The following is a 22481-nucleotide window of genomic DNA, read 5'->3' as shown; positions in this document are numbered from 1 at the left end:
AATTATGATCTTATAGCAACAATTATGGAGGAAATTATTTTGTATTTAACGCCAATATTCATTCTTTATTTAGCCTTAATTTTGTGTATAACTATAAATGTACGTTCTAATAATCTTTATAAAATAATATAGAAAATCAATAAAAGTCACAGGGTCCTAATATAAAAAACGAGGCAAAGTATTTACATTTTATAGAATAATTTCGAAAATAGAAAAAGCCTAAATGCCCACCGTGTAAAATACCAAAAATGTCTCATCAACTACGCCATCAACAATGCACGCGTAATATATTTACGATCGTTTAGATCTTTACGATCGTTTAGATTTGACTATTGTTTGGTACACGATCGTTTAGATATGACTACAATTTATTTTTCAATTTTATCGTTTAATTTTGTTACACAATTATTTAAATTGGTTACGTTTAAATTTGGTTACACGCTCGTTTAGATTTGATCATTTAGATTTAGATTTAGCTATTGTTCGGTACACAATCGTTTAGATATGGCTACAATTTATTTTTTCAATTCTATCGCTTAATTTTATTAAACGATCGTTTAATTTGGTTATGTTTAAATTTGGTTATACGATTGTTTAGATTTGATCATTTAGATTTAGATTTGGCTATTGTTTGGTACACAATCGTTTAGATATGTCTACAATTAATTTTAAACACGATTTAATTTTATACAGATTTGGCTACTCCAATCTGAATGATTTTTTTAAAGATTTTTTATACACAATTTTTTAGATTTGCTATTTTTTTGTACACGGTTGTTTAGATTTGGTTATCCAAATTCAAATGACGTAAAAAAAAGAAGAAAAATGAAAGATAATGGAGAGGAATCAGGAAAACGAAAAGAAGAAAAAAGATAGAAAGATTAAACGACGTAAAAAATAATCTGAAAAGAACGAAGACGAAGAAAATATTAAACAATGTAAAAAAAATAAAAAAAGAAGAAAAGACATTGAAAGAAATTGCAAAAGCAAAAAACAAAAAAGACGATGGAAAGAAATTACAGCGAAAGAAAAAGAAGAAAAGAAGAAAGACGATAGAAAGATTTAACGAAGTTAAAAACGTATTGAAAAATAAGAAAGATTATGAAAAGAAATCGGTGAAAAAAAGGAGAGGAAAAGAAGAAAGACAATGAAAGAAACTGCAGAAGGAAGAATATAAAAGAAATCGTAAGAGGAAGAAGACGATTTCATTGCGATAAATAAAAAAATATGGAAGGACAAACCTGAAATATTTAAAAAATATCTAATTTTGTAGATTTTATGAAACGAACAGTAAATAGTTTGGTATTTTATTACATTTACGTAAGTTTCCTAGATATCATGAAAATTATATAATTTTGAAACGAAACTTGATCCTTGTTCTTTTGCGGGTAAAAGGGTTCGAATTCCACACTTTTAACTTTAAAAAGATTATAAGTTTAAAAATATTTTGTTGCTCAACTTGTTTTCTTCTTATATAGTAAAAATCACATTGACAATTAATGGTCATATTTTATTCTCTAGGCTTAAACAATTCATTTGAATTTCCACTGTCTAGTTTGACTATCGGATAAAATATATATATTAGCAATCTGTAGGTAAGTAAAGGGTTGGATTTGCTCACTTTTAACTTTAAAAAGATCATAAGGTTTTAAAAAACAATTGTTGGAACAGAACACGTTGGGGGGCTCAACTTTTCTTTTTCTTATATAATAAGAATCATATTGGCAATCAAATAAAAATTATATGGTAATTACATAATAATCCAACATAAATCAACTATCAATCATATAGTCATATTTTATTTTATAGGCTTAAACAATTCATTTTAATTTCCGCTGTCTTGCTTAACTATTGGATATAATATATTATTAGCAACAATTATTAGGTATAACACCAACATCAATTTACTATTGGATATACTATTAGCAATCAATTTTAGGAATAATACCAACTTTGAAATTAAAAGCATTAGTTGAATTGGAAAAATACAAATTAAAATATAACTAAAACAATCCACTGGTACATTAAAAAACTACTAAAACAATATGACGTTGTATTCGCATGAAAACACATAATAAAAATATCTTTGATGTCCACAATATAATTATTCAAATAGGTACAAAGTTGAATGTTCTATATATTATGAGCAACATGCATACAACAACTACTCTTTGTCAATTGACCAACAGTTTAAGAAATCCTTTGCCTTTGTAGTCTTATTGCTTGAATTTTAGCAATTGAAGATGATATAGTGTCGTTCACCTCTACCATACTTCATTCATTGTATTCACATGAAAACATAATAACAAAATATCTCTGATGTCCACAATATAATTATTCAAATAGGTACAAATTTGAATGTTCTATATATAATGACCAACATGCATACAACAACTACTCTTTGTCAATTCAACAGTTCAAGAAATTCTTTGATTTTTTAGTCTTATTGCTTGATTTTTAACAATCGAAGATGATATAGTGTCGTTCACTTCTACGATACTTCATTCATTAACGTCTAAAATTTTATTCAATATTGTTTAAATTTTAACTCTCTCATTAAAAAAAAACATATAACTTGTGTGCGTTATTCAATATTCTTTAAATTTTAACTTTCTCTATTGTGCGTGTGTGCATGCGTGCATCGTGATTCCTAGCAACCTCCTCATAAAAAGTTACTAAAATGATAAAGAAAGCTTATGAGGCCTGAGTCTGGAATAATAGAAGGGTTTTTTCTTTTTCTTTTTCTTTATTTTATTTTATTTTTTTGGAAAATTAGGTGTTTTGTAGAACAAGCGTTTTGAAGTTGGCGATGAATTTAGGAGATGTGTTGAAGAAGTACGCATTCAAGCTCTATAAAGGCATGAAGATTTTGGTGTTATGGTAACGTAAGGTGAAATCATGCGAGGAGAGTTAAAGATTTTAAAGAAACGTCTAATCTTGATTTGACAGCCAATTATGTGCTGATTTTAGATTAAACATGGTCTGGAAAGCTAAGTTGAGTTTAGATTAAGTATGGTTTGGAAATCTAAGTAAACTAACACGTGTAAAGTTCTATGTAGGAGCTGGTGAGTTAAGAGAAGCTTAAAATGACTAATCCAGCTAAGAATGAGTATAAATAGGATTGAAAAATCTGAAAGAAAATGTTGCTATTCTGAGAATCGCTAAGAAAGTACTAAGTGTTAAGTTGCTGAGGAAGTTGCTAGGCGAAAAAAAGAGATTTGGAGTCGATGTTCAGAGGAAGGAAGTAATCTAAATATTTTTGTGAGTGATTTTCTAAAAATAAGAATAATGTTTTTGAAAGCATTATATTCTTTAGTCTTTATATTGTTATAAAATGGTTAACTCATATTGTAATGTTCTTGATGTTTATACTTGATTATTTGAAAAGAAAGTTTCTAAACAAAAATTTCATGTTTGATGATTGTATACGTATGCCATAAGCTTTGTTCCTACCAATGAACTAACTATTATGTGCACGTAATATGTAAAGGCAACTATGGGGTGTAAGGACCACATGACGTTAAGAAGCTAGCCAATGTGTTGAAAGGAGTGTACCGAGTTAGCAACCTAAGAAATAGGAAATCAACTAGGAAATTTTCCAAGGGATGCTGGTGAAATGAATCCAAATAGTGTCTATGCTCGGGAATGGTTCATGTTTTTGGCAGAAAGTAATAAGTAGAGGCTAATGTGTCATTTGTGATTTATGGATGAGGCGTTGATAGCTTGTTTTATGAAAATGAATTTAATGATTGAATTATATTCCCCAAACAAGTTTTTCAAAAACATCACTTACTATGTATTTGACTTACGTTTTAAGTTTCCCTTCCCTAGGGATCAAGGTGTTAAGACTAAGTAAAGAAGATTAATGTAACAACCCAACTCCTTATACTAAGCGAGGTCATTACTAATTTAAAGCTAAATAAAATCTCTTAAAGTAAAACAAATAGAAAATAAAAAAACCTCAAATTACTCATTAAAAACATAAACAAATGTATGTAGAAATAAATTTAAATAAAAATCCTAACTCGGGCTCTATCTAGTTTTAAAAAAAAATAAAATAACATAAAAAGTGCATCTGATCAAATGACATAAGGTGGAAGCAAAAATGATCCCTATTACTCGCCACAGTCAATTCTTATCATTTGCCAGCTTCCCTTTACCCTTACCTTTATCTGTGTCTGTAAAAGTAAACAAGAAAGAGTGAGTATAAAAATATACTCAATAAGGGACCCACTACTAGTCCTGCTGGGTGCTTGTTAACTTTCTATTGGAGTCCTGTAAAGTGGTACCCCTAAACTGGCACGTTCTCGAACACGTACAATCTGTGATCCTGTAGGAACATATCTGGTATTCGATGAACCCAAAAGAACACCTAGGATAAATTGGTCTTTAGTGTATCCGAAGGAAACACTAAGACAATCGGACTGTGAGTGACCCCATCTAATCCCTCATAATGATGTCTATGTCTATGTCATACTGGACTTGTGATCTCGTCGGATTACACAGTCATAAAAGGTGCTTATCCCGAGGGACACCCATGCAGGTACGACTCTAATAGCTAAAGCTAACAGCATAACCTAACCATAGCATGTAACATAACATACATCGTCATAAACATGACATAAGTATTGATTATATCATTCTTAAAATAACATCGTCATCAAAGACATAACACAGTCGTCGCCATCAATATACTACCAGTTATAAACTTAATATCAGCCATCATCATCAATCGCCCATATAATGACAGTCATTGTCAATAACATCAGTTTATGCATTTTGGCTATCATTAATGCATAACCATAAATACATGCGGTCTCTTAAATTCAGTTCAAAGGTCTAGTAGGAGAATCTATTACCTGGAGATTAGCTTAATCAAAAGTAATTCTAACAGCAAGGTCGATCTTCCAAGGAATAATTCTAAACAGTAAGGGTAAAATACTAAGTTCGATAACTTAACTCACATTTTACTACGGATAAAAAAATCCAGTTAATTTAACTTACCCAAAGTCGAGGTCGAAACCAACTTATCCTTGGTTGGGGAAAAACGCACAGTTCAACTTCCAGATAAAGTCTAACTAAATGAATCCAAGAATTATTTAACTAGAGTCCAAAATTAATATTTATTGTGTATGCCCAAAACCCCTTCAATCTTACCAAGGCTTACAAAAAATAGGTCAAATAGGATTAAAGCAAGCTTGGCAGCTCAAACGACTCGGCTAGAGGGGGAAAATTAGCTAGCGGCTCGGCTAGAGAGAAGAAAACCAACTGGTTTCCTCATTCGCAGCTCGCGGATGAAGTGCGGCTCGACGGCTTATGCAAGCGCGGCTCGTTGAGGCTAGAAGCAGCTTGGCTTGGGTTACGCGCGGTTTAGGTTGGCTCGACGCACGACTCACTCAGATGCGACTCGCTTGATCGACGATGGCTGACGGAAGGTCAGGCTCGACGACACGCTTGACGCAGGCTGTCTGCTTAAGCGTGAGACGGATCGAGCGATTGCGAATCCAACGACCCGCGACCGGTGAAGCTCGTCGACGACTGTTGGACAGAGCGATGCGGCGGACGACGAAGAAGACGCAGAGGAGAGCGCGGTTGAGAGAGGTTGTGGCTTGGTTCACGCGGATGAACGACGCGACACGGTGGAGATGCTGATGGCGAACAACTCGACTACGGACGGCTCGGGTGAATGAACGAAGGCGAAGAATGAAGGAGATTGAACGGAGACACTGTTTGACAGAGGAAACACAGTGACGCTAACGGCTACAAGCGAGCAGTGGCGGCAGCGGCTTGATAGGGTTTGTAGGGTTAGGGTTTTTTTTTTTCCTCAATAAAGGAGATGACACAACTCTCTATGCCAAATTTGAACAAAATATTATTATTATTTTATTTTTAATTTATCCTTTTTCTTTTCCTTCTTTTTCCAAATAAACCACCCAAATCTTCTTCCACTTCATTTAAAACCCATCGAATCCCCCTTTTAAAAATCAAATATTCTCTCTCTTTCCAATCACATAACTTTATCTTCCCAAAAATATAATAACCTTCAATAGTTACATTATCTTTATAATTTAATTATTTTATCATTAAATTCAATTAATTATATACGCAAACATATAATTAATTAAAATTCTTTGAAAGAATAACATATACCCTTAAATAAATATACTATCTTTATAATATAATTATTTAAATTTCACAATCAATTGATTATACACTCAAATGTACAATTAATCAAATTTCCACAAATACAACAATTGGATATTTTTCCAAAATATCCAATAAGTTCCAATTTGTACAAATCAAATATTTCAACAAATAAATAACACCAAAAAATTCAAAAGTTAAACTTAAGATAATTACAAATAAATTACCTTAAATTTGGGGTGTTACACTTAATGCGAGCAAGCTAGGTGCTTCTAATTCTGAAGTTGCGCTAGGCATTGGAGGCTATATGTTAAAATTCCTTGTTTTAAAGAAAGCTTGCATTATGTATTGTATTTGAATATACAAGCGGTTAAGTTAATAAAGAGGTATTTGTTGTTATTTTGCATTGCGATTCTTGTCGCCTAATAACTTAATGTTGTAAAGTCTGAGCTACGTATTAAGAAAAAGTTTAAGTCTGAGCTAATAACCAGGCGTTCTGTGTGCTATCTCGCAAGAGATATGCGTTGAATGTCTAGGTGGTCATGCTTCCACTTAGTCGTATGAGGTGACTTGAGGTAGGTGGGGTGTGACGAATCTTGAAAAAGTAGAGAGTTAGAAATGCTTAGAAGGAATTTTGAATCTGTGTCAAGAAGAAAGATAAATTATTGTGCAAAATGGATTTTCATCGAACAAAACTAATTTAGAAAGAGGACATGAAGTCACTGATATCACATCTAAATGGGAGGGATCCTAAGGACATAGAGTATGGTTAGGAAAGACTTAAAAGAATTAAAAGTTAGTACCTATACTAACAAAGTGCACCTTCCTTTTTTGTGGCTCGATGATAGGAACTCAAAAGTTTAGTGTGCTTAGATTAGAAAAATTATATGTTTGGTGACCTTCTAAGAGTTTTCCCAAGATGTATGTGAGTGAGGACAAAGCATGCAGAAAGAACTCATGATAATATTTGTGGGGACGACTTTCACTCTAATAAGCCTTTAGGATCCGAATTCCAAATCCTAGGCCTCTGGCATTACACTTATCACATGATACATTTTAAGCCATGGTTCAACACTTATACGTACGGGTGTTAAAAAGAACTAGTAACCCAAAGACCAACCTAGACTACCCAACCCAAATCATAAGGGTTGAGTTGGGTTAGAAAATTGGAGAGAAAAATTTGAGTCGAGTGTCGAGTCTTGCAAGTAAAGGTTGAGTTGACCCAAATCGACCCGGTTATGTGTCTACATATATATATATATATATATATATATATATATATATATATATATATATATATATATATATATATTTAAAAACATAAAACCTAAAACTAAAACAATTTTCGTTTTCGTTGCACGCCCACGTCTTCCTCTGTCTTCTTCAATCTTTAGCTTATTCTCGTCGTTGTCTAGTCGCTCACCTTTCAAACCAGTCGCCCTCCTTCATAATTTTATCCACCCTCCCTTGACCCTTCGTCTACCCTCCTCGCTGTCTGCCTTCTCGTCAACACTTTAGATTTGGTGTTCAATTTGAATTTGTTGAATTTGGTTTTCTACTTACACTTTGGTAGGTTAAATATTTTGAATATGTTGAATTTGATTTCTTTTGTATTTTTGGTGTTGAAATTGCTTTTGTGCTCCATTGGAGAGATGAAAAAAAACCAACCTACCAACAAAGGATGTAGAGACAAGAATACGATGTAGAGATAATAGAAAATTTGTCTAGACGTTGCTAGAAACTGCGGATTCTAAAATATATTTCATTCCCAATGTATCAAAAACTACCATCTAGTTTCTTGTGCTAGGGTAAAATAAGGCCTAGAAAAGAAATAACTAAACAAATAACTAAAAGCCCAAGAACATAACATAATCAAAAGTAATAACCCATAATTAAAATTACCAACCCCATATTATCTTAAATCTTCATTAGATTCTCTCCCACTACAGAAACAAACGTGTCCTCGCGTTGACAACTCAGTAGGTAAGTCATCTTCTCCGATCAACATGGCGACTAAGAGCAACTTGGTGTGATCAACGTCATTTGTTAAGATGTTCCCGATTGACTAGTTTGCTCGGTCAAATTTCATGCCAAACTCCTCATTTTTAGATTCTTCAATCATCGGTGCGACATCTGACAGGTGGTACATAGACTGATATAAAACATTAAAGTAAAGGACGTGTAGATTGACGGTGGTAAGTCCAAAACATAGGCATTAGCACCAATTTTCCTCAAGATTTTGTATGGACCAATTTTTCGAGGTTTCAACGTGGAGTACAAACCAACTGGATATCTCTCTCATCAAAGGTAAGCCATAACAAGATCTTCAACCTGAAAATTTTCATCTCGTCGTTTTTGGCCAGCATGCTTTTCGTATTGTGTGTTGGCTTGTTGAAGATGTTGCCTTCTATCACCAATATTGACAATTTCTTCTGACATTGTGTTAGCTTTTCTATACATTCTTCTTTTGATTGGGAATTAAATCAATTCTGCTGTTAGGTGCTTTGGTATAAAAGGTTTGAAATGGATTGAATTTAGTAGATCTATTAGACATGTTATTGTAGGAAAATTCTGCTTGTGGCAAAAATAAATCCCACTATTTAGAATTTTCTCCAACCAAATTACCAAATATATTTCCCAATGTTCTATTGACAACTTCTGCCTTCTGATCAGTTTTCGGGTGGTAAGCACTACTAAACTTTAGAGATGTGTTAAAACATCTCAATAAGATCCTCAAAAAATGACTAACAAATTTCACATCTCAATCTGAAGTGATAGATTTTGGAATGCCATGTACCGCGCAATCTCACGAAAAAAAAAATGTTTTCTTCCATAGAAAAAAGTGTGTCATTTTAGAGAATCAATCGAAAACTACAAAAATAACTCCCCTTTGTGTTCTTGGCAACCAAAGGATAAAATCCATTAATTTGTCTTCCCAAATGTCATTAGGTATTGATAAAGTATATAGTCTTTTGTTTTAGGAGTGTCTTTTGGCTGATTAACAAACTCAACAACGTTGAACAAATTTTCCATCATCTCTTTTCAAATATGGCTAAAAGAAACGAGTCGCCATTTTGTCACTCCTCGTATGGGCTGCTAAGCCATTAGAATGCAATTTATAAATTACTGTTGGTCTCACAAAGATGTGTGAGGGATTCACAACAAATTTCCCTTAAACAAAATTTCTTAGTAAAAAAAAAATTCTTCACACCGTTTGTTTGTTAAACAAGAAATCCATATCTTTGCAAAATCTGGATCATCAACATATAAACCTTTGAACAATCAAATCTCATGATCTATGTGTTCAATGTTAAAAGAATATGAGCTTTAAAAAATATTTTCTTGTTGCATAAGATTTCACCAACATCCTAAAAATATGGTTTTAGTTTTAACGCCCCTAATTATTAGGATTTAAATCAATTAATTCACAATTTTTTATCTTTCATATTATTTATCAAAAATTTATTAAATAATACATATTACAAAATTTTAATAACAATTTGAATCTACAATTTATATTATCCTCTAAAATTGTCTATTTAAATTCAAATTTTACCTCATATCTCTAACAAGCATAAATTCAACTATTCCGCATTTTTATTCTTCAAACTATTTATCAAAAAATAGACATAAATTATACATAATACATATTTAATATTTATTAACCTTTTGAGTTTAGAAATATATATCTCACTATAAAATAGTTAGTTCAAATCTCAATTTTTAACCTTATTTTTAAATCCAATTTTTACACTTTAATTTTAAATAGTTAGTTTGAATCTCTAAAATTATGGTAAAGATACCAAACTTAAATTTGAGTTAGATTATCCTCCCTACAATAATGTTAAAACAACAAACTTCGTCAGCATTTTCATTCCTAAATTTTGTTGATTTAAAAATAATTTTATAAATAAGACATAATATAAAATTGTTATTTTGAATTCAAATTTTATACATTATCCCTAAAATGATGCAAATATATCTACAAGATTATGGGGTTTTTTATATTTTAAACAATTTATTAAATGGCCTTAAATATGCCTCAATGACATTTTTGTAATTAATTGAATCTTATTCTTAAGAGAATCGTTGACTTCTCTCCTTCCATGAATTTCACCGATTTGAAAGACAACGTCTGGAAAGTTTGAAGTGGGACGAGATCTATATGAAATCGAATTTTCAAATCCTGAGCGAATTAGCAAAGGTTCTCTTTAATCAACCCACTCTCAATTGCAAATTCCTCTGACACGATGGTGGTAATCCGAAGAACCGGCGGAACGACATTCCTAGACTTTGCTTTTTTCGACGATCTCCTTCATGAAAGATGTGTACTGCCCAACAAAGATGCGTACTCTCCTCCTCTGTTTCTACTCCTTGTCAATGTCGACTTGTTTCCTATTCAAAGCTTTCATTTACCAGAAGGAGTAAACGAGCTCGAGTTCTGGGTTCTGTCCCAAATGTGTCGAAGCATGTTTTTCAAACAAAAAACTAGCTGATGGCAGCGGCGACAAGATCATCGAGGAAATCAAGAGATGGGTTGTTGGGATTGAAGGAATTGAAGGATTGGAGGATGGTGAGGGAGTGATTTGAGAAGGGTTCAGAGAGGAAGAAATCAGGGGGAAGAAGGTGCAAGACGAAAATCCCAAAGTTTTTGGTCAGATGAGCTAACAAGAAGAAAATCCAAAGTCTTTGAAAAATTTGAAGGAGATGAGTTGGAAGCTCCAACAGTTTCTGCAAGATGAAAGTTTGATTTTGATGTGTTAATCATGTGTTTGGAGTTTGATTTTAATTATAGGGTATTTATACTTTCTTGAATAATTGTATTTAGAATTAAAATTTTTCATTTAGGTAGGTGCATCTAGGACATTATTTCAACAATTAGTTTTCCATATTCTTTTTGTCAGCTCTTAAAAGTACCAACCCTATCTTATCTTAGATCTTTATCACCAACCTAACTCCACCTAACTCAAATTTTTTGGTCTGGGTCGACCCTCGCATATTGAACCAATATGGTTCATTTTCCTCCAACCCGACTTATGTATACCCCAACTTAGAAGAAATTAGTTGGAGAATCTATCTACATAGGCAATAATTGAAACTTGTAAGACGAAAGGAATTGATTCAATCTGCCTTAAACTGAAGGAAAAAACAGCCTTAAACTGAAGGAAAAAACGTTGATTCTTCTAAGAAATGTAAGGCATGTTCTTTTGCTTAAAAGCAGCCTAATTTTCCTAGGTCCGTTAGATTTTATAGGCTGAGTACAAAAGGGAAAGGGGGATAGCACAGTCTTTAAAGATTCTAAAGACAAAGACGATCTACCCCAAAGTTGGAACCGATATGTGAAAGGGTGGAAAAAATTAACAAAAACTACAACCGAAACACGCTAAGAATTGCAGGACACGAGGAGCGCGACTGGTCTGGGTGGTGGACGACAACCGAAGAAGAGAATTGTTGGAAGCGTTTGATGAACACCTCAAATAAATAATCACCAAATAGAATATTTGATAGAAAACAAAAACTTTTTGGAAGACTTGTTGTGTGTATTCAACTCACACTTGGATGATTTAAATTACAACATTTCAATCCTATTTATAGGATTGTCATAAGAATAACTCATATCACAATTAAATACAACAAATTAAATCCTACATTTAACTAAGGTGAAACTCTTACTAAATTAACTCTAACATTTTTAACTCACATCCTTCTCTAACTTACATAAATTAACTCACATGTAACTTATTTATTTAAAACATGTTTAATTTTCAACATCCTCCCTTAAACATGTTTTTTTTAAAAAAAAAAAAAAACTACAAGCAAAGTTCTTAAGTTGTTAAACACATTAACTTTGAGTAGCTTCGTAAAAATATCTGCAATTTGATCTTCAGTCTTCACATATTCAACTTGAACCTCCTTCCTTGAAATGCAATCTCTGATGAAGTGAAATCTTGTATCAATGTGTTTGCTACGATCATGGAACACAGGATTCTTTGCTAAAGCAATTGTTGACTTATTGTCTACATGAATCACAATTGGATCATCTTACAGAATTCCAACTGTCTTTAACAAATTTCTTAACCAAACTGCATGACAAACACATGAAGCTGCAGCAACGTATTCTGCCTCACAAATGGATAATGTTACAATAGGTTGCTTCTTAGAACTCCATGTAAATGCAGTATTGTCAATGAAGAAAACATATCCACTAGTGCTCTTTCGATCATTAGTATCTCCAGCCCAGTCATTATCATAATAGCCTTCAAGCTTGAATTCTTTAGATGAAGAATAAAACAACCCATAGTCAAGCGTACCTCTGAGGTAACAAAGAATTCTCTTTGCCACTTTCAAATGAGTAGTTGTAGGAGATTCCATAAATCGACTCACCAATCCAACGCTGAAAAGAATATCTGGTCGTGTGCAAGTCAAATATCTCAAACTCCCAACCAAACTTTTGAATATGAAGGATCAGCATCATCTCCTTCTTCATGTTTGGACAGTTGGGTTCCAGCTTCAATCGGAGTTGCGGCAGGCTTAGAATTCATCATATTGAACTTCTCTAGAATTTCTCTAGTATATCGTTCTTGAGAGATGAAAATTCCTTCCTCTGACTGCTTCACTTCAATGCCAAGATAATATGACATTAGCCCTATATCTGTCATTTCAAATTCTTGGGTCATCGCCTTCTTGAGATCTTCAAATATACTTGCACAATTTCCTGTAAATATTAAGTCATCCACGTACAAACAAACTACCAAAATATCTTCATGACCATTAACCTTAATATAAAGAGAATGTTCATAAGGACACCTCAAATACCCATTATCAAGGAAATATTTGTTTCAATCCGTATAATGCCTTCTTCAATTTTAGAACTTTATCCTCTTGGCCTTTCACAGAATAACCAGGAGGTTGTTCCAAGTAGACTTCTTCGTCTAGATATCCATTCAAAAATGCCTATTTGACATCCATCTGAAAGATCTTCCAATTATTTTGTGCAGCAAGAGCAATTAACAACCTTATAGTTTCCAAACGAACAACAGGAGCAAATACTTCATCATAATCAATGCCTTTTCTTTGAGAATATCCTTTTGCAACTAATCTTGCTTTGTATCTCTCCACTTCTCCCTTTTCATTTCTTTTTATCTTGAACACCCATTTAACACCTACTGCTTTCTTTCCATTTGGAAAAGTAGAAAGTTCCCACGTATCATTCTTTTTTATGGCCTTTATCTCTTCATCCATAGCAATCTTCCATTTGTCATTTTGCAAAGCTTCTTCAAAATTCAAAGGTTCACTGTCACCAAATAAACAAAAAAGAGTAAGGTTATTAAAACTTTGACTTAACTCTTCAGTTTCATCATATATGTCTCGTAAGCTTCTCATGCCACGAGGCCCTTCACTTGAACTTGCAGATGATGAAGATGTGCTTTTTTGTGGAGTGATTGGCGATGTTGGTGGAGAAGCAATGTCACTAGGCTCATCACGTTCGTCGGGAAAAAACAAAAATTTGTAATCTTCTGGTTCGTCATTCCAATTTCATGATGCTTCTTCATCAAACACAACATCTCTACTTACGATCGTCTTCTTTGTAACAGGATTATAAAGCTTGTAACCTTTTGAGCTTGCATCATAGCCGACAAACACATTTTTCTCACTTTTATCATCAAGCTTACTTTTTTATTTTTAACTCACATCCTTCTCTAACTTACATAAATTAACTCACATGTAACTTATTTATTCAAAACATGTTTAATTTTCAACAAGAATATTTGGAGTGAGGAAATGCACACACGATGAGGAACTTTTTCTAATAACTTAATGACTAACAAATAATAATAAAAAAGTCCTTATTATTTAACCATTTTGTAACTTTTTTTTCCATTTCCAACCAAAATAAAGCATTATAATTATCCCAAAATCCCCAATTATCTTAAACCCCAATGCCCAAATAAGACTTCACCAAAGGCTTGACCTAAGAGTTCATGGAGTCCAATGAATCAGAGTTTCAAACGTCAAGTCCTAATCTTAAAATGAAAGGCGAGACTTTAGTTCATTATCCTTATAAAAGGAAATTACATTAGAAATCAAATTGTCAGGTAAATTCAACAATTTGGTGGGGTAAATTCAAGCAACTTGTGGCTTCTTGATTGAAAAGGAAAAATGTATGTCTATGCTACAAGTTTTTTTTTCTATTTTTTTTAATTTCCTTTTAATTATTTCTGTTTTCTAGTTTTTGTCGTTACAAAATACAGGTTGAGTGGACGACCATCTACCTAATAATTTATCATCCCTAATTAAAATAATCACTTTTTTCCTCATCGCCATAAAATAAAGTAATGATGCCATTTAAAGCAACTAAATTCATAATTAGCAAAGGGGTAATTATTTTAAATAGCAAAGAACTCAAAATATTTATAAATATAATATAGAAAAACTTTCGTTTATTAAAATATTTATTGTGTGTCTAACAAAACTTAGCCATTTTTTAAATATTTTAGGTTTACTCTTCAATCTTTCTTATTGTCTACGAATAGTCTTCTTCCTTCATTGTTATTTGTTTTTTGTTGTGGATCGTCATTCTCCTTTTCTACTTCTTTTTTTTATGTCCTAAATCTGATTTCTTTCTATCATCTTTTTTTTTTCTTTCTTTTTTTCGCTGCATGCATCGTTTTTCTTATTTTCTTTCTTTTTTTTGTATCGTTTAAATTTGGATAACCAAATCTGATTTCTTTCTATCGTCTTTCTTTTTTTATTTTTTTCATTGCGTGCATCGTCTTTTTCTATTCGTCCTCTTTTTTACGTCGTCCAAATCTAAAAGATCATGTATAAAAAGAATCATGAAAAAAATCGTTCCAAAAAAATTTAAAAAAAATCGTTTAGCCAAATATGAGTGATCGTGTACCAAAGAATCTTAAAAAAAAAAGAAACGATCATCTAAATAAATCTAAACAATTGTGCACTTTAAGAAAAATCTTTTAGCCAAATCTAAACACCAAATTTTGAAAAAAATATCGTTTATATTTGGTGTAGCCAAATCTAAACGTGTAACCGAATCTAAACGATGATGTAACCAAATTAAACAATAGAATTGAAAAAATAAATGGTTTAGATTTAGATAGCCAAATCTAAACGATCGTGTACCAAACAATAGCCAAATTTAAACGATCGTGTAATAAATATATTGCACGCGTTGTTGACGGGACATTTTTTGTATTTTTTAAAATAGCCGTCTAATACCATTTATTAATTTCCCCAGATAGTACCTATGACACTTATAATTTAACCAATCCTCGCATATCCATTTAAGCAAATGCATAAAAAATGTGGTCAAAGGAAAATGCTGAAGTAGAGAGACATGGATGAACAGATGATGTAAGTTGTAATGATATTTTGGATGTCCTTAACTATGTAAATGGGAAACTTCATTACAGTCATCCAATTAAACTCAAAATCATGAAGTCTTCTTCCCAATTAACCCCTCTTTTTCATGTACTCATTATTGTTGTTGTATCTTCATCTCCATTATGGGTTTCAGCATTTCCCCATGAACATCAAAACTTTCTTCACTGTCTTCCAGAGCATTCTTCAAAGAGTTATCCCATTTCCAAAGTGGTTTATACTCCAATCAACTCTTCTTATTCTTCTGTTTTGAACTTCTCCATTCGAAACTTCCGATTCTCAAAGCCTGAAACCCCAAAGCCACTCCTTATTATCACTCCCTCACATGTTTCTCACATTCAGGCAGCTGTCATATGCTCCAAATCCCATGGCTTACAAATCCGAACTCGAAGTGGTGGCCATGACTACGAGGGTCTTTCTTACGTTGCCTATCGCCCATTTATCATCGTTGACCTAATAAATATCAGGTTCGTTGTTCTTCTCTTTCTTTTGTTTTCTTTATTTTTTTTTTCCTTTTTCAAGTATAATAAGTGGCAGTATGAGGTAGTACCTATCGATTACCGTCAATCTATCTTTATTTGAGACCATGTCTATTACTTTTTTTCATTATGAGTGGGGTAGAAGGAAATACATGTCGATATTGCTATTGAACTATGCTTACTTTTGTTCAAGTTTGTACTTATTTGTTTGCTTGTTTTTGTTAGTGGAACAAGTGTAAATAAGAAATATTGCATGTCAACTACGGTTGAGCTATATTTATTTTAGCTTAGGTTTGTTCATGTAAGTAATGAGATATAACATGTCTAATCAAGTTCTATTTTCATTTTGACTCAGATCCATTTCTGTTGACATTGTAAACAATACTGCATGGGTTGAGTCCGGTGCAACCCTAGGCGAACTTTACTATAGAATTGGCGAGAAAAGTCGAACCTTGGCATTTCCAGCGGGTATTTGTCCAACAGTTGGCGTCGGTGGCCATTTCAGCGGCGGTGGATATGGCTTCCTGCTGAGGAAATATGGACTTGCTGCTGATAATGTGATAGATGCTTATTTGGTTGATGCAAATGGGATGGCTCATGACAGGGAATCGATGGGAGAGGATTTGTTTTGGGCCATTAGAGGCGGCGGCGGGGGGAGCTTTGGAATTGTGGTGGCCTGGAAGGTCAAGCTGGTTCCGGTTCCGGCCCTGGTAACGATTTGCTCTACTATAAAAAATTTGGAGGGTGATGCAGTTAAGGTGATCCATCAGTGGCAATATGTGGCTAACAAATTACATGAAGATATATTCCTTGGCATCGTTTTGACTGGTATTTTTTTCTAAAGCTCATATTTGATTTTTTTATTTTTTTTAACCATTAATTGTCTTTATTTTTATTGGAAAATATGTTTCTTAGATTAATATTATAATGTGAATTAAACCACCCGACAGTGTTATTAAATTGTGTGATGTGTGTTTTTTGTTCTGTTTAAGAATATATATATAAATACATACATACATATTATTAAATTAGAGTTTGGCAGCTATATGGTTTTCTATTTGTTTATAAACAAGTAATAAAAAATTGTTGAATATGGTAGAGTGATATTGTAGAGCAGTAGTAAAGGGTAGAGAATTAAAAGTGTAAGAGAAAAATATAGCAAAACTAAAGATTAAATTAGAAAAGAAAGAAAACTTCACCTTCGCATTTGTGTCCAAAAATACTATCACTCAAGTTTCTTAACTTTAAAGAAAATTGAATATAGTTATAGTTAGTTTTAGATAAATGGTTAATGTTTTTGTTTCAAAATGAAAATCCCTTAAATTTTTCATAAAAAGTTCGAACAGTATAATTAAGCTTAAAAGAAATGTTCAAAATTCGTGCAGTGTTAATATATAATTGAAACTGCTAATATCTCAGGGTAAAAAATCTTATGCTTGCAAATATAATAATTAAATTCAAAATAATTAAATATATAATAATAATTTAAAAATTTTATAAATATAACAAAATCTATCGAAGTCAATTAATGATAGAAGTTTATCACTGATAAACGATGTTATAAATATTGATCTATTAGTGATAAACCATAAGAGTCTATCAGTAACGATAGAAGTCTATTATTGATAAATTTTACTATATTTGCAATATTTTTAAATGTTGTCATATCTTGATTATTATTTCTAAAAGTCCCACTAATTATAATTGCCCTGTGTTTAATGGAACCCACGTCTTATGTATTAAGTTTTACTTAGATTTTGAAGAGGGGTAATAATTGACCATTTAAATAAATTACACATTTCTAAATCCTATTACAATCTCTCAAGTTTTCTTCCTCAAAATTCCAAAATTGTTCATAAAATTATGAAATAAAATATGACTTCTAGCATCCAAAACTACTCACCTCACTATAAAAGTATGGATGATCTAAAAGCTGATAATTTCTTGATATATGTAGGTGGAAATACTTCAACTCAAGGAGGCATAAAGAAGCCAACAGCAACATTCTACTCATTATTTCTTGGAAAGGTAGATGAACTTGTGGCAACTTTATCAACAACATTTCCTGAGTTTGGTTTAATAAAAAAAGATTGTCTCGAAGTGAGATGGATCGAATCAACCCTCATAATTGCCTCTGGAGTATTTCAAACCGTCGAATCATTAAAACCTTTACTCAATAGAACACCCTCCACTATTGATAGCACAAAAATCAAATCAGACTACATCAAGAAGCCCATCCCCAAGGCAGCAATTGAGGGCATATGGCAAAGATTAAAAGCTGGTGATATAGAAGCACCACAACTCGTTTTTGTACCTTATGGGGCGAGAATGAGTCAAATTTCTGAATCAGAAACTCCATTTTCGCATAGAGCTGGATATTTATACAAGATTGGGTACATGGTAGGTTGGAAGGGACAAAATTTAAAGGCAAAAAATAGGCATATAAGTTGGACAAGAGAGCTTTATGAGTACATGACTCCTTTTGTTTCAAAATCACCAAGGACTGCATATGTTAATTATAGAGATCTTGATATTGGAAGTAACAACAAATATGGAAAAACAAGCTATAAGCAAGCAAGCATTTGGGGGTTGAAGTATTTTGGGAACAATTTTAAGAGATTGGTATATGTTAAAAATAAGGTCGATCCTCATGATTTCTTTAGGCATGAACAAAGTATACCTACCCTCTAGTTGATATTGCTGACCTAATATTTAGTGATAAAATTGAATCCAACTTGATCCTTAGATTTCAAATATGCACCCCAAAACCCTATTGGGGTAACAAAATAAAGGGTTAAGTACCTAATTAGTTTTCAAACACTTCTACGTACTTTATGTATACTTCTTTGTCATTTATTTCAATGTGTGTACCTTGTAGTAAATAAAGTATTTTTGGATCAATATAGCCTTCTTTTTGTGTTGATTTTATTTGCAGAAAACATACAATGAAAGTATAATTGGGAAATTAATGGCATGCAATACGTGCATATACTTGTTTTAGTTTAATTTTGACCAAGAAACCAGATCCACGACAACAAATACCACATATGATAGCCTTCAAATAATGCTTTCGTAGACTCTCAATAGAGTTTTTTGAAGCTGTTGTAGCTCGTGGTATTAAAATTCATCGACTATCCATGTCATTTTTTTACTGCTATAAAAAATCCATTTTTAGTGTATCCACGACATTATTGTAGTGGGGTCACATAGTTGCCTTTATCGGCATAAAATTACAACAAAATGAATAAGTACTTGGGTGTTACACGAGTTGCTAATCGTCTTAAGGAAACCCTTTAATCATAATCTAGTTGTGTTAGATGTTTATATGGAGCACGTTTAATTTGTACCCAATCCATCGGACAGTTATTTTAATTTATTTTTTAGTTAGTGTATTCTGACACTTATCATGGCATTAAAAAACAAATTGGTCGCCTAAGCACTTAAATACTATGATGAGTAGTTGAACAATTTAAATGATTGATAGCATCGAAAAATGTGTTAACTTAATATGCTTAATTTGATGCTTTTTTCAAGTTTTATGTGTTTATTTAGTAATTTTGTAGGTATCGAGCACTTGAGAGGTAGTCCATCGTTAGTAAAAAAATGGAGCTAAAATAGGTGAAAACAGAACTATAACAAATAAACTAGAACATAATAATAGGATCAAGATGTCTGAAAAATTACTTAGTTGACTTGTCACAAAATCGCCAATAGAAAACACAAACAACAACTATAACAAGAAAATATTAACAAAAAGCAAACAAAGAAAGAGACACAAAGTTGGTAGTAACCCAGTTCAACGATAAACCACCTACGTTTGAGGGGCAGTGTGCCTGGAAAGATAATTCTCTAATATATTAAAAAGTTAAGCAATTTACAATAATATGGTTGTTCGAATTTATGTCCTAAAAATCGTAGTTTGTAATTAAATTATATTATGTTCAATAAAGTGGTTATTAAGGATTTATTAGTGAAAAATAAAATACTATAATCTTAAATCTAATAAACTAAAGTCCCCGAGACTATCTAGTGTAGACTTGAACTTTATTTAGAGACATAAATGTTGATGAGTTCGAGTTGGTAGTCCAAATGGTCGATAGTGTATAAATAAGGTTAGGCGCTTTATTTTGGGAACACTTGGATGCGGCCTACTTTATAGTTAGTACAAATGATGTGATCCTGAATCGTTCGTGTGGAGGCATGAAAGTGGTGGCATCTAATATAAAGAGTTTGCATAAGACTGGAACCATCAAATAGTCACTTTTAAGTTATAACACTATTGGCTATATAAAACTGAGTATTTCGACTTATTAATGACCTAGGTAATTTAATCTTAATCCTTAGTTAACTATGAACTTTTGTTCAAACAATATTATCCTTAGATATGCATAGATGAGAACAGTTCAATGATGCTGGCCCAACAAGCCTCCCATTTTAGGAGTAATATCGTGTGGATGGTTAGGGACATAGGGTGCAAGACGGAATTTACTCTTACCCGTTTTACGGTTAGTAGATAGGTTGTTCCTTTATGGACTGAATCCAAGTCTTAAACAAGAGGCCCACCCTCTTTCATTGGCCTGAGAGGGATTCAATTGATAGGTTGGACCTTAAACCAATTGTTCGGTAGTGGATCACATGGACTTAAGGAACTAGATGTAGTCTCGGGGGTAAAATGATATTTTGACCTAGTCGAGATTATGAATAATCTTTGAAGGATTAACTTCTTGATCATGGTTATATCATATAAACACAAATATATCTACAATGACACTACTAGAAAAAGTCTTTCTTGACGGTTGTAATTTTAATTATTTGACATTTTTTTGAAAAAAAAAGGTTAAGAAAGAGGTGATTTAAAAGAAAAACCGTCAAGAAATTTTTTGAAAAGGCAGAGGTAGTCAATTTTCAGCTTTCTTGACATTTTAAAAACGTGAAGTATTATCTATTAAATTCTTAACGTTTTTAGAATGTCAAGAATTTTTATAAATTCGACATTCTTGACGTTTTCTAAACGTCAAATGAATGTACTTATCCTTGACGTTTTAAAAACATCAAGTAATATCGATTAAATTCTTGACGTTTTTAAAACGTCAAAATATTTTATGAAAAGATGGAAGGGAGTCATTTTTCAAATTTCTTGACGTTTTTAAAATGTATATTACCTGACGTTTAAAAAACGTCCAGATTTACTAAATAATTAAAAAATAAAATATTAAAATTTTCATGAATTAAAAAGATAAAAAAAGCCCTAAATCTCTCGCACGAAAACGTATACTCCATTGCACGTCGTGGTTCCTTTCGTCTTCCTTGTTTCCCGTCGCCCTAAATCTCTCGCATAAAAACTCCGTCCTCTGTCGTCTCCTTCTCAATTTCGTCTTCTCCATTCACAAAAACTCAATAATTGAAATAATTAATTTTAGACAGTAAACAACATTATAATGTAAAAATGACTATTTCATGGTTCAGTCTTATGTAAACTCTTTAGATAGGTATGCCTCTACTTTCATGTCTCTACATGAACAATTCAGGATCACATTGTTTGTACTAACTACAAAGCGGGCTGCATCGATAGTGTTTCCAAATAAGGTGACCAATCTTTATTCATATACTATAGACATTTTAGGCTATATACTCGAACTTGATTCGCGTTTATGTTTCTACATAAAGTTCAAGTTTACTCAAAATAGCCCCAATACCTTAGTTTATTGGATTTAAGATTATAGTATTCAATTTCCCAATAACCACTTTATTGAATAGAATATGATTACAAACTACGAGTTTTAGGACAAATTCTAACAAGTAGTGCACAAGTGGTATTGATCAGAGATAATAGATTCATTAGCAGTACGCCTTTGAACCACATATTTTCACTTATGAACACAGTCTTCAGAGTGGAAAGATATTCCATCAATGGGCACGATAGGATCATTAGGTGGAAGCTTGCGTCTTCCAGCTTTTGTGGTGACAACCTTCTAACCTTTTGAGGGCATTCAGAATTGCATTTTTATGGTAGCAGTAGGAGCCACAGGAACAGACTTGGTAGCAGTAGGAGGACCATCATATGTAGTGCTTTTTTCCTACCTCAGGATGAGTAGGAACAAATGTTTGTGTAGGCGAAGCATTAGAAGTTGTAGAAGCTGAAGGTGGAAGTGACTTAGAAATTGGTTCATCTTGAGACGAATTCTTAGAAACACTGGAATTAGGCATATCAGAGTCATGGTAAAACTCAGACAACAAGATTGTCTCCAAGTTAGATGGGTCGAATCAACCCTCATCATTGCCTCTGGAGTATTTCAAACCGTCGAGTAATTATTACCTTTACTCAATAGACCATCCTTAACTATTGATAGCACAAAAATCAAATCAGACTACATCAAGAAGCCCATCCCTAAGGCAGCAATTGAGAGCATATGGTAAAGATTAAAGGCTCAAGATATAAAAGTACCACAACTAATTTTT

The 22481-nt window shown here is 32.5% G+C and overlaps 1 protein-coding gene across 1 annotated transcript; it reads left to right on the top strand.

Annotated features, from left to right (window-relative positions):
• Positions 1-15461: 15461 nt before the first annotated feature.
• On the top strand, positions 15462-18923 carry LOC103488652 (tetrahydroberberine oxidase-like). The gene is made up of 3 exons (XM_008447473.3): positions 15462-16010; positions 16378-16850; positions 17980-18923. Exons 1-3 carry the CDS (start codon positions 15598-15600, stop codon positions 18711-18713), a joined length of 1620 nt encoding a protein of 539 aa, XP_008445695.1. The 5' UTR covers positions 15462-15597; the 3' UTR covers positions 18714-18923.
• Positions 18924-22481: the final 3558 nt, after the last annotated feature.

This window comes from Cucumis melo, chromosome 12 (assembly GCF_025177605.1).
Source record: "Cucumis melo cultivar AY chromosome 12, USDA_Cmelo_AY_1.0, whole genome shotgun sequence".
NCBI classification, from domain to species: Eukaryota; Viridiplantae; Streptophyta; class Magnoliopsida; order Cucurbitales; family Cucurbitaceae; genus Cucumis; species Cucumis melo.
The sequence above is the reverse complement of the archived record's forward strand: the minus strand, read 5'-3'. Positions and strand labels throughout refer to the sequence as shown.